At 32.2% G+C, this 12,310-nt stretch overlaps 1 protein-coding gene across 2 annotated transcripts; it reads left to right on the top strand.

The window, feature by feature from the left end:
- The first annotated feature begins 2,415 nt into the window (after positions 1–2,415).
- Positions 2,416–6,370, top strand: LOC110684569 (WAT1-related protein At2g37460-like). 2 transcript variants are annotated; one of them, XM_021861011.1, is made up of 7 exons: positions 2,416–2,663; positions 2,902–2,964; positions 3,082–3,198; positions 4,028–4,268; positions 4,461–4,622; positions 5,689–5,840; positions 6,114–6,370. In XM_021861011.1, the coding sequence occupies exons 1-7, from the start codon at positions 2,470–2,472 to the stop codon at positions 6,319–6,321; spliced, it is 1,137 nt and encodes a 378-aa protein (XP_021716703.1). In that variant the 5' UTR covers positions 2,416–2,469; the 3' UTR covers positions 6,322–6,370. The 2 variants fall into 2 exon arrangements, with proteins under 2 accessions (XP_021716703.1, XP_021716704.1); XM_021861012.1 differs by having other exon boundaries at positions 2,565–2,698.
- The last annotated feature ends 5,940 nt before the right edge of the window (positions 6,371–12,310 follow it).

A 12,310-nucleotide genomic window follows, 5' to 3' on the forward strand; every position in this document is an offset into this window, starting at 1 on the left:
GTCTGACGGTGGGGTTCCCCGTGACACGGGACACCGTAAACCCTTAACGCGTTTTCTCCCCTCGTTCACTAAATATTTCCCGCGTCACACAAAAGTACACCGTGACACAGGAATTTTTCCCGTCTGACGGTGGGATTTCCCGTGTCACGGTACACTCTGCCGTGTCGCGGTATACTTTTTTAGGATTTTTATCATTTTAGGGTTCCGTGTGTTCCCTCAACACATTTTTTCTATAAATACCCCCTCATTTCTGATGTACGGGGCATAAATTAATTCTCTATTTTTCTCACCTCTATGCTCTAGCCTAAACACTAGCCTACCCTTCTTCTTTCAAAATTCCTTCTTCAAGCACTCCCAGGAGTCCATACATTACTCGTGGTTCTGTCCTTAAGCCAAGGCGTGAAAGGTAGAACTGTTTGAGGGTTTGGCCCAAAATCAACTCTACTTTATTTAATTTAATTTAATTATTATTTTATTATTATTTCCTTGAAGTTACTAACTCATTTATTATTTTGTAGTTGCAAGCAAACAGAATCAAAGTAAGAATTATGTTCCTTTTGTTTCTATTATTTTTCTAACGATATGATTTTATATTGTTGGAATTATTGTTGAATTGCTTCCAATATTAATGTTGATTCTATTAATATTTATGATCACCATATTGCATGTTTAAAGGGATATGTAATTGAAAATCACGCCTAATAAAATAATTTGGACAACCGGTTTAGGGTCCTTTTTAATCTTGTTATTTAATTCAAGTGATCACAAATATTTTAGAATTATGTGTTGAATTAATATTTAACCAATTTAGCCTAATAATAGTTTGGAGCAAATTGAATATTTTGTTTGTATGCCTTTGAGATCGCAGGAATCACTTTTCACTATAAGAATTGAGTAGAGGCCAATACGGGGGAAAGTGACTCCATGACTCACTTCGTACTATCATCCCCGATCCTCCTTTCGTGGTTCCGAACCATATGGAGTTAGTAATCTCATGGATTATGAATGAGGTGTAACCTTCATTTCAATCGTTGTTGCCTATCGTTGTCCCTTATCGTGGTTGCCTTTTTATGATCCGTGAACGGTTTACAAGTTCCTTAAAAACTTGTTGTCGACTCCCTACTTTATTTGTCCCTAATCGTATTATGTCAATTCTCACTTCCTATGAGTGCCAAGCATATTCACACATGCTTTTAACGTAGGCGCACTTCGAGCGACGCCTACACCCACACAACCACCGAATCACCAACCCAAAACCACCGTAACCCCAAAATCCCAGCCACAAAACTGGAAAACACTCCTCCCTCACCTTGAAACCCTAACGTCTAGGGTTTTTGATGGTGGGGGAGGAGTTTTTGGTAGTTTTCTAAGGTGGGTTGGTACGTGGCTTTGAGAGATTTTGGTGAGTGGGACTGGTGGCCGGTTTTTGGGGTTTCGAGAGTAGGGTTGATGGTTTTAGGGGTTTGACTGGCGGCGTGGGAGTTTCAGGGAGGGGGTGGTGGTTTGGCTTGAACGGCGACTCTAGGGGTGGGGAAGGCCGGCGATACGCCGAGGGAGGTGGCTAGGCTGGGTGGTTGGGGCTTTGGCCGGTGGGTTTTTTTTATTTATTTTGTTTTTTTCTGAAAGATTATTTGTTTTGTTTTGATTTGTATTTTTTAAAAATATTTTTATCCAATTATTTTGTGACACGCGTCACTTTAACAAAAAAAAAATATTAACCCATTCAATCGGTAACCAGTATTTGGGATTGAAGAAAATGAAGACCTCCAAAGTTCGAATTATTTTAGAATAATCCAAAGTTGGGATTATTCTACCAAAATTGATGAAAGTGAGATTATTTTTTCTAATTTTTCCTAGAATAAAATATCTAGAAATATCATGTAAATTATCTTGTATTTAAGGAGTAACTTGTAATAATTGCATGCGTCGACGTAATAACCAAAGTCTAGCTAATGCCAAGCAAGTGAGCAACCAGGCTTTTACTCAAAAGGAATAAAAATTAAAGTTATTAAATAGAAGATTGAAAGTAATTTAAAGATATACACATATGATCCAAATCTATAAATGGAAATCCAACTAAGGCAGCATTATTAATCTTGCTAACCTTAATAATGCAATGGAATCTTCAATCTTAAATATTAAATCTTAATGGCAATTTGAGTGATTGGTGAGTGGGGTGGAGGTAGGAGTGGAGTAGAGCAATCAATAAGCAAAAGAGTAATACATAAAGCAAACATTTTGTATTTTTTTGTGTTCATGAATAATCACTTTGTATTCTATTTTACAATGTCTATAAAAATAAATCTTTAGATATTTAATATCAAAATTCTTACACTCAACTCATGTGATGTATGCGGAGTTGCGGACCCTGTCCTCCACTATAGTAATTACAAAAAAACTCCACTATATATAGTAAGTTGTGGCATAATAAGTGTGATACTTGGTAATAAGCTGCAAAAAATAAAGAAAATGGAGGCTACTCGCAGCTTATACATTAGAGCAAAGCCATTTCTGGCTGTTATATTTCTCCAAATTGGGCTTGCAGGAATGGATATTCTCTCAAAGGTTGCACTCAACCGTGGGATGAGCAACTATGTTCTTGTTGTCTATCGCCATGCCGTTGCTACTTTTATCATCGCTCCGTTTGCTCTTGTATTAGACAAGTAATCATATGTATCGATTTCCTTCATCTTAACACGTACGAGTAATTACGTAATTATAATCGTGATATGAACGGAAAAAAAAAAACTAATGAATTTTGTGCAGGAAAGTAAGGCCTAAAATAAGTGACTAATGTAATTTTGCATAAAATAAGTGTAATTAATTTAGAGATTATGGTAGCATGCATACATGGAGGAGTGTTTTATTAGTTTACTTAACAAACTAATCAATTTTGTGCAGGAAAGTAAGGCCTAAGATGACCGTATCAATTTTCATCAAGTTGTTGCTTCTAAGTCTACTTGAGTAATATTTCTTTCATGAAATGATCTATTTTATTTAGCTAAAAATTTATTCAAAATCTTGTATTATATAATGTATACTAATTGAATTTTTGAAATGAAACTTTATCTACACTGTTAGGCCTGTTATTGACCAAAACCTGTATTACATGGGTATGAAGTACACGTCTGCGACATTTGCAGCAACGATGGTTAACATTCTCCCTGCAATAACATTTCTAATGGCATGGATTATGAGGTAAGAAAAAAACGATCTTAATAGTTACCTTTTTTTTTTTTTTTTTTTTTATTTTTGAAAGGGTCTTAATAGTTAGCTTAAGGGCTTACTATATGCTAGTTATATCAAGTGTCGAGTATGTCTGACAATCGTACACAGTGGCCGAGCCAACATTTAAATAATGGTAGGACATTGTACCGTCTTGAAATTCTCTTATCAAGCACCTAAAATTTGTCTCCTTAAACATTTATAGTAAAAAAAAAAAAAAAAAAAAAAAGACACTACCACATAATACAAAGCAATCATGAAATTAAAGAATGAATGTTCTTAATATCAAGATTTAAATTTATGTAACGTAGTATTCTAAAATCCATCAAATGTTACCCGGGCTTATTCCAGACTTTAAGTAATGACCCATTTAATAAAAAAATCTTCTACTTATGGATTGAACATCACTAAAGACATATTCGTATCAAATAGCATGATTCAAAATATCAATTTTAATTGAGTATGATATTAATAAAATTACAACCAAAGCAAAGGAAAAAAATAAAAGGAAAAAAACAAAAATTAAATGTTAGACATGAAAATTGAACCCATAACCTTTGATGGAAAAATCAAGCTAAGGTTCTAACCACTAGGCTACTAGTTATCTTAATTGTAATTATGAACTTTATGCACTTTTTTTTATAGCCTGTTATGGCACTTGCTCTACCAGGACCTTAGTTGGCTCCGACTATGATCAATTGATCATACTCGCTCAATTATGATAAGTGTCCATAATGAAAATTCCCCCTTGTGTCTAAGGATGTTCGTTAACTTTTCTATTGCCTATAACAATGGTGGACAGACTTGAAGTGGTGAAGTGTAGAAGCCTCCGTAGTCAAGCAAAGATAGTAGGAACAGTGGCGACCGTTGGCGGGGCGATGATGATGACACTAGTAAAAGGACCAGCTCTTACATTTTTGTCAAAAAATAGCGTAACTGATCATGGTGCAAAATCACTAGATATTAGTGTTCATGACGCAATTAAAGGTTCCATTATGATCACTATTGGTTGCTTTAGTTGGGCTGCTTTTGTCATTCTTCAGGTATGTATAACTGATGATGTATATGATTGGATTTTCTACTACAATAATTCAATACTTTCTACTTTATAACCCATTCCTAACTAATTATAAAGTCACATTTCCTTTTTCTTTTTTCTTTTTTAAATTAATAAATTTATCCTTTCAAAAAAAAAATATAATAATAAATTTATTTCTTTGTTTGTTTTAATGTAGGCTATAACTTTAAACACATATCCAGTCGAGTTATCTCTTACAGCATGGATATGTTTGTTGGGCACATTAGAAGGTACCGCGGTTGCACTAGTTATGGAGAAGGGAAGATCCCATGTATGGGCAATTGGATGGGATGCCAATTTATTAGCTGCGGTTTATAGTGTACGTTATCCCTCTAAATTTAAAAAGCTAAATTGATTGAACATAGTCTTGCTTATAAAATTGTGATTGAATTGATATTTTATGAATATAACTAATTTACTTGTACAAAGAGAAAAAAAAAATAAAAAAAAAAAAAAAAAAAAACCTAGTATTATGTGACTCATTAAAAGAAACGCATATGCTTGAAAACTTCTAAAATGAAAGTTTAATGAACTAAACAAACAAGTTGGCGTGAAAATTGTTTCCTTTTATATATAATTAATAAAATCTCCCCACGAAAGTATGTATGAGTTAATCACATGAATAAAATGTTGACACATAATGAAAAGTATCATATTACTTTATTATTAATTGTCTATATGTACCGTGAAAATCTAAATGGCCACGCCATGCTAATTATGTGATAGGAACTTTTCCATTATATTGATCTTAATATAATTGGTGGTATGGGCCCTACAAGGTACAGTGAGTCAGTGAATATGCTATGGGCCTATTGGCTGATCAAAGAGACCGCCTATGCATAATAACAAGTCTCTTTGATCAACACTAAATTTTTTTTTTTCTCTTTTCCAGGGGTGTTACTTCCTAGGTCCGCCAATGTCCATCATACAAGAAAATTTAAATTAGAAATAAGATATGAATTTGTGTTTATCATTATGTTTTGTCATATTAAAAATTTTGGGTAAATACAAGTTAATCTCTGAGATTCACAAAATTTGTTTATCACATGGCAATTTTGTAAATAAATCAACAACTTTTTCCATAAAAGTGGGTCCTACATTAATGATGACTAGATAAAGTTGTTCATTTATTTACCAAAATGCCATGTAATAAACAAATTTTGTTTATCCCAGAGATTAACTGGGGCTTCCTTAAAAAATTTTACCATGCATTTGCCTTGAAGTAAAAACCGTATTTTACATGATTAGATTGATGCTAATTTATACTACCAATACAATAACATTTGGTTAACAATTATTATAATTGATTAGTTGAAGAAGCAATAAAAATGTGAGCAAATAACAAGAAAAACTTATGATATATGTACACGTTGTTGTGATTGTAGGGTATATTTTGTTCGGGATTGTTATATTTTATTCAGGGAGTTGTAATGAAAGAAAGAGGACCGGTTTTTGTCACGGCTTTCAGTCCTTTGTGCATGGTCATTGTTGCTATTTTGAGCACCTTCTTAATGGCGGAAAAGATGTATCTTGGAAGGTAATTTCTTACAGATATAAATAACATTTGTTTTTAATACTTCACTAAGACTAGTAAAAATTAATTGTAAATAAAGTCAAGTTGTATTAATTATTGTGTTAAAAGTCAAGTTGTATTAATTATTGTGTTAAAAGTCAAATTGTGTAAATTATATTATACGGATTATATTATTATATATATTGGTGTGAGAAGTTCAAATAATTATTATTATTTACTTTAATTTTGTAATGTGACTTGTGTGAATTGACTAATTAATTAAATTTAATTTTGCAGGGTATTTGGTGCCATTGTAATTGTAGTAGGCTTGTACATGGTTATTTGGGGAAAAGGCAAGGATTATGACACTCACACTCCACCACTTGATGAAGATAAAACAACAGACCAAAACATTAGCACACAAATACAATTACAAGGTCAAGTTGAAGATGTCAACAACAATTCTCATTGGTTGCATATTAATCAAGATCATATTCATGTATAGCTTTGATATATTTGGACTAATTATCAACAAAGTAACCCATTATTTCTGATAATTATTGTTGATGAAGAGAAGGGGTCGGATCAATTTCGATTTTTGATTTCATCATCAACCATATGTTTGTAAAACTCGATCACTAGCTTATTTTTCAATTATCTTTACGTTTTAACTGATAATGAGATATCTAATTTTCGATTCCTAATTTTTGTATTAATGAAAGATGGAGGTTGCTCATGAATCAATTAGATTCTCTTTAGTTCCAAAAAAACATTCACTTGATGTGCATAAATATAATGAAAATAACTCTTGTATAAGGTAGGGCTAAGGGCTTTTTTTGCTACCCTAAGTGTTCCGATCTAAAGATAATTATTAAAGTTATACAATGCCTTATAATTATTCAATGACCCGAGTTTATTAGTTAAAACAACACTTACTCTATGTGTTGGAATCAGAACTAAGTAGTGGATGAATTATGTTCTTAAAAATAAAAATTCTAATGTGGTCACTCTCCTTTATGACCATCACTATTCTTCAATTTGATTGGCTAATCATCTTTCTTAAAATTGTTTGTCAAACCCCTTTTTTAATTTTTCCTATTTAAAATACATTTATATTTTCTGAAAATTAAATTTTGATTTTTTGAAAATCTATTTTTTTTAAAAAAACTATTTTACATAAAACAAATTTTAATTAAATCAAAACATAAAACTAAATTAAATAGTTATAAATAAAAAATTGTTCTTCACTGTTCTTCGTGACATGCTTATTCAATGTTCTTCATCTATGAAAGAATTTAACATCTAATTAATGTTCTTTTTCCTCTAACAGCGATTGCGCAACGATTGACGTCAAAGACATGGCTAGATTCAAACATTATATTCGAAATTTATATTTTTTTGAATTCCTATATTGAGCGCAAATGGGATTGATTTTTAATCCTTGAATAATTGGTTTTCATTGTACAAAGTCCAACAATTATATTGATGCGAAATAACTGGTTTTATGCAATCAAAATAAAAAATTTAAAGTATTCCATAATCTGGGCTCGACGGGAAATTCTAAGAAGAAACGACACAATTTTTTTGTGCAACTTGTTTGATCCAAAAAAGCGCACATGTTAATTAAAATCTATTTTTGTAAGTGTATTTACCACAATGATATTGGACATTACCTGTATGAAACATCCCTATAAGTTATTGGTTACGACCATACGTTATTTTAGACATTACTAAATACTGCTTTTTAATTCATTAATATTTTGTTATATTATTAATTGATAGTGAATATGACTTTGGTCTTCACTACACAAATCACATTTTATATGTTACCAAGCTAAGGTTTGATATCAATGGTAACTTATACATCTACTTTAGCGGTTTTAATTCTGTAAGTAATTAAAACATCCACCTTCTTCAATATAAGTAATTAAAACATCAACCTTTAGAAATATTTCATGGGCATAATCGTTTTAGAACTATAAATAAGAATTTACTCATATTTTATGCGATATAACATTAAGGGTTACATTGATATATTTTCCACATATAATTTATACCTAATGATAATTATATGTTGTTTAAGGCCCAATGTCTAAGTACTAACTCGTTATTCAAATGAACCTTAGCTGTAGAAAAATAGTTTTTTTTTAAAAAAAAAAAAAAAAAAAAAAAAACGGGTAATGACACAAACATGTTTAGGATAAAGCATATTATATGTTTATCAAACGACAGCAGTGATGCAGCATCTTTTTCAATTAATTTATGCGTTGAATTTTTCAAATTAAATTCAAAATTTTCAATTGACCGCCCTTTTTTTGGAGGTTAGTTTCAAAAAGCTCAATTATATCTTTGATCAACTCTCCCCCTTGTACTTAACACAAACACATACGTACCGAAAAAAAAGGGGATTCACAAAATTTCATTTCTCGCGGTTCATTTTCTAGTTTTGGAGAGTTCATGGTGAAATGTGAATGTGGCGTTCCCTCTAAGATTCGAAATGTGAACAAGCCTAACCATAATAAAGGAAAGAAATTTTATGGTTGTGGTAAATATCCGATACTTTTTCTAAACCCATTTGTAATTTTCTATAAAAAAAAATGAGTAAATATAATAATATTTCATTAGGGTTCCAAGTACAAATTAGGGTTTTTGAATTTTTATAAATTGCAGGAGGCTGACTGTGGATTTTTTAAATGGTTGTATGATGGTGTCGGTGGATGCGTCGAGTGTGAGATGATGTCAAAGATATTGGATGCAACTGAGAAAGAAGTTGAATCTCTAACTATGAAGCTAATCAAAGTGAAGATAAAAGTCACAATTTCATGAACAAATATGTGACTTGAAAAGCCAATTATGTCAATCAACCATGGAGAAGAACATATATATTGCATACACATTTATGACTTTGTTTGCACTGGTTATTTCATAGCTATATTTGTGGTCAATTATTAGAATATAATTGAATAAACTGTATTGCAGAATTACTTGTTGAGGATTTGGTTAATTTTAAATATCAATTTTTTTTTTTATGTTATAATATATATATATATATATATATATATATATATATATATATATATGAAATCTTAAAGCCTTCTACCAAGTGTTGCCTTGCTTTTATGCTTGTTTGTTGTTAGACCTTTATAGATATTGTGTCTTACTTGCATATTAGCTCCCCTCCAACCCAACTTGATGCGCTAAGGACTCGTGGTTCGGACCCGCTTGTGCCCGCTTTGAAGTATCGGCCGTCACAAGCCCCGACCACCCGCACTCCGTCGCCCAGATAGACGTGAGTGCTCCTGAGATTCTTTTGCCCGCTTGTGTTGCTTTGTGCTCACAAGCCCCTCTTCCGCTCAAGGCTAGCGTTCTTTCCGCCAAAAGGCTAGAGCGCGCCGCACGTTTCGGGGTCCAAACTCCCGGACCGTGACAGTTATATATATATATATATATATATATATATATATATATATAATTCACTTTTGATAATTACAAACATATTTGAATTCAAAATAATGTTTAATCATTTAATGGAATTTTTTATTTTAAAAAAAAAAACATTTTATTTGTCAATGCATGACAATGTTTGAAAAATATGCCTTCAATACATTGAGTTATCATAGGAAAATGACTTTATTATTAGTTCTTGTATTTTTACTAACCTAATATAGTTTTAGATATAAAGGAATATTTACATATCCTAATTAAGTTCATATAAAATAGGGATATCAATTGATATGTTTTCTATTGTAACACATGTTAATTAAATTTAATTGGTAACTAACCTTTCAAAATTAACTTAAATTTTTTTTATAAGGGTTACTATATTCATGTACAGATAGAGTCCCTTTCATACTTAAAATGATAATCCCCTTAAAAATATAGACCCTTTAATACTGTAAAGGTTGTGAAAATGGAGACCCTTCTAATTTAAAATTCAAGGTATGAAAATAAAGTAATTTAACATAAAGTGAAATAATTTAAGTAGAAATTCAAGGTTCAAGTAGACCGTACATTACAAAGACTAAATTTGTGACATGCCACCATTACAGTTTCGCCACATTGGGCCAAAATACATGCTAGTACCCACATTACAATTTACTACTAAAAATGTGTTACGATCACAGTTGAGAAACACAAAAACACAACAATTAAAGTATATAGCTCCTTGGTATACATAGATACTTATACGAAACCTAAGTGCTATAGAAATTGTCATTTCCAGAATCATCATCTTCATCAGAAGGTGCAAAAGAAGCCTTTTGTACTCTCTTAGACTGGTCATCCTTATCTTCATCCTAACCTTCATCTCAATCTTCCCAACAAAGAACAAAAGTAATTTGGTTAATTGTCTTGAGTTTATACTGAAAACTAAAATAGGTAATAACACGAAATACATATGGTTATTACCCATTAATATACAAAAGAGATTTGTTACACAAATTTCAGCAATAATATAAATACACTACTAAATGTACTTGTTCAATTTTATAAATGACAAAATAGATGTGTCAAAATAATGAAAAAATAGAGAACATGGTCACAAACATAATTTAAAATATACAGTCATCACATGAGATTAATTTAAGGTAAAATAAAAATACAAGAATATCAATAGAATTGAAATACAGTTTAAAAATAAAAAGGTAAGACCCGAATAATAATTAGCCATTGTCTGTTTACATTAAAACAAAGAATTGATATACTACATTCATCAATATAGTTAATTTCCCAAAACAAGTAATCACCAATGACAATGACAATGACAAAAATAGAGAACAACATTTTCACAAATATAATACGCATTGACATTACATATAGTTTGAGAGATGAATTTAAGGTAAAAAAAAATACCAGAATATCAATAGAATTAAAATACAATTTAAAAACAAACAGGTAATGACCCGAATAATAATTAGTCATTACCCATTTACATTAAAACAAAGAATTGATAAACTACATTCATCAATATAGTTAATTTCCCAAAACAGATAATAACTTGTGACAAAGCAGAGAACATCATTTTCACAAACATAATAGGTAAAAGGACATTACATATAATTTCAGAGATGAATTTAAGGTCAGCAATACTAGAATGTCAATAGAAAATGAAGCATAAGGACAATAACTAAAGGCAATAACGTGTAATTTGGTTAGTCATTACCCATTTTTTATAACCATATAGAATTGTAACCTGCATTCATCAATTTAAGTTAATTATATCCCAAACGTATAAAATAAATTACCAATGACAAAACTGTTGGATTTCGATGAGCCAACTCATAGCTGAACAAAATCCGACCCCATGACTCGCTCACAATTAATATAACTAAAACATCATAAATAACAAGAAAGAGAGAAAGACATTCTTACCCTTGTCGCATAATTCACTCTCACTCGGAGCTCTTATTTCAAAGCCAAGTCTTGAAAGCGCAGAGACTCCTACGGTATCTACCCGCAACTCCAGCCTGACCCGTCTCTTACTTGGAGTTTAGCCAAGTCAAACCAAAACACAACTCGAGTATTATATGAACTTAAAAGTTTTCTCTCAAGTGGAGATGCCTTATCGAATTCCTAGTTAAGTGACTTTCTTCTAATCCCAAGGTGGGTATTTATAGAGAATGTCATGAGAGAATTCCACTCTCCCATTAATGTGGGAGAGTTGATAAAATCAATTTTCCCTTTTTATTTTTTAAATAGAAAAAAGAAAATAGCAAACAACTGATTAATCAACAAGTGGCATTCTAAGAGGAGAGGTTAGGTAAGGACCACAAGGGGGGGGGGGGAATGAGGGGGACCAAAACTTGATCCCAAGGCTCCTAAGAATCTCCTCTCACATCTCTCAGCTCTAATGAATGGCTTCCACGTTGAAGGCCATGCCTTGGCACCCAAGCAATCTTGCTGGTGCTTGGTGCGTGCGGATAGACCTGCTGTTGGGAGCATGCATGTGCAACAGTGCTGCTGCCTCGGCCCAGCACGCCACACATGCTTGCGGGTTGCTATCTAGGGGAACTTACGCCGCACACTGCTAGCACGCGTTGCTAGCAAGCTTACAATGCTAGCTTGATGATGTTGTTGCTCGTGCATGCTAGCACGACTTACTAGCCATGTGCTAGCAGTGGTGCGCTAGCATGCCGCATCACAAACCAGCCAACTTAGGCTCGTTTTGGTGTGCATACTAGCATGCTATACCAAGTGCCCCTAGCACTCGGTTTGCTCAAGGCATTCCAATGCTAGGGATATTTCGGTAAATTATTGATTAATTATTGATTTTACCGTCTCGTCTTTTATTAATTAGACTCGACTTGCAATGCTCGATTTCAATGCTCCTAGCTTGATTTTCGTTGTTTAAATATTTAATCCTTGAGAGACTCATTAATTCATTCCAAATTAATTCGTCATGTCGGATTGTTTGTTTCTTGAATGTGACAATAAGGGTTCAGTCAAGATTAAGCTCTAATATTAATTATGAAATAATATTGCTGATCGGAAGCGGC

The sequence above is a fragment of the Chenopodium quinoa genome, unplaced genomic scaffold, assembly GCF_001683475.1.
Source record: "Chenopodium quinoa cultivar QQ74 unplaced genomic scaffold, ASM168347v1, whole genome shotgun sequence".
NCBI lineage: Eukaryota > Viridiplantae > Streptophyta > Magnoliopsida > Caryophyllales > Amaranthaceae > Chenopodium > Chenopodium quinoa.

What these genes read in the sequence shown, in the direction of transcription:
- LOC110684569 (XM_021861011.1), top strand. Translation starts at nt 2,470, where the DNA reads ATGGAGGCTACTCGCAGCTTATACATTAGAGCAAAGCCATTTCTGGCT. An exon ending in TTTGCTCTTGTATTAGACAA is followed by an intron (nt 2,664 to 2,901) that starts GTAATCATATGT and finishes AATTTTGTGCAG; the next exon opens with GAAAGTAAGGCCTAAGATGA. An exon ending in TATTAGCTGCGGTTTATAGT is followed by an intron (nt 4,623 to 5,688) that starts GTACGTTATCCC and finishes TTGTGATTGTAG; the next exon opens with GGTATATTTTGTTCGGGATT.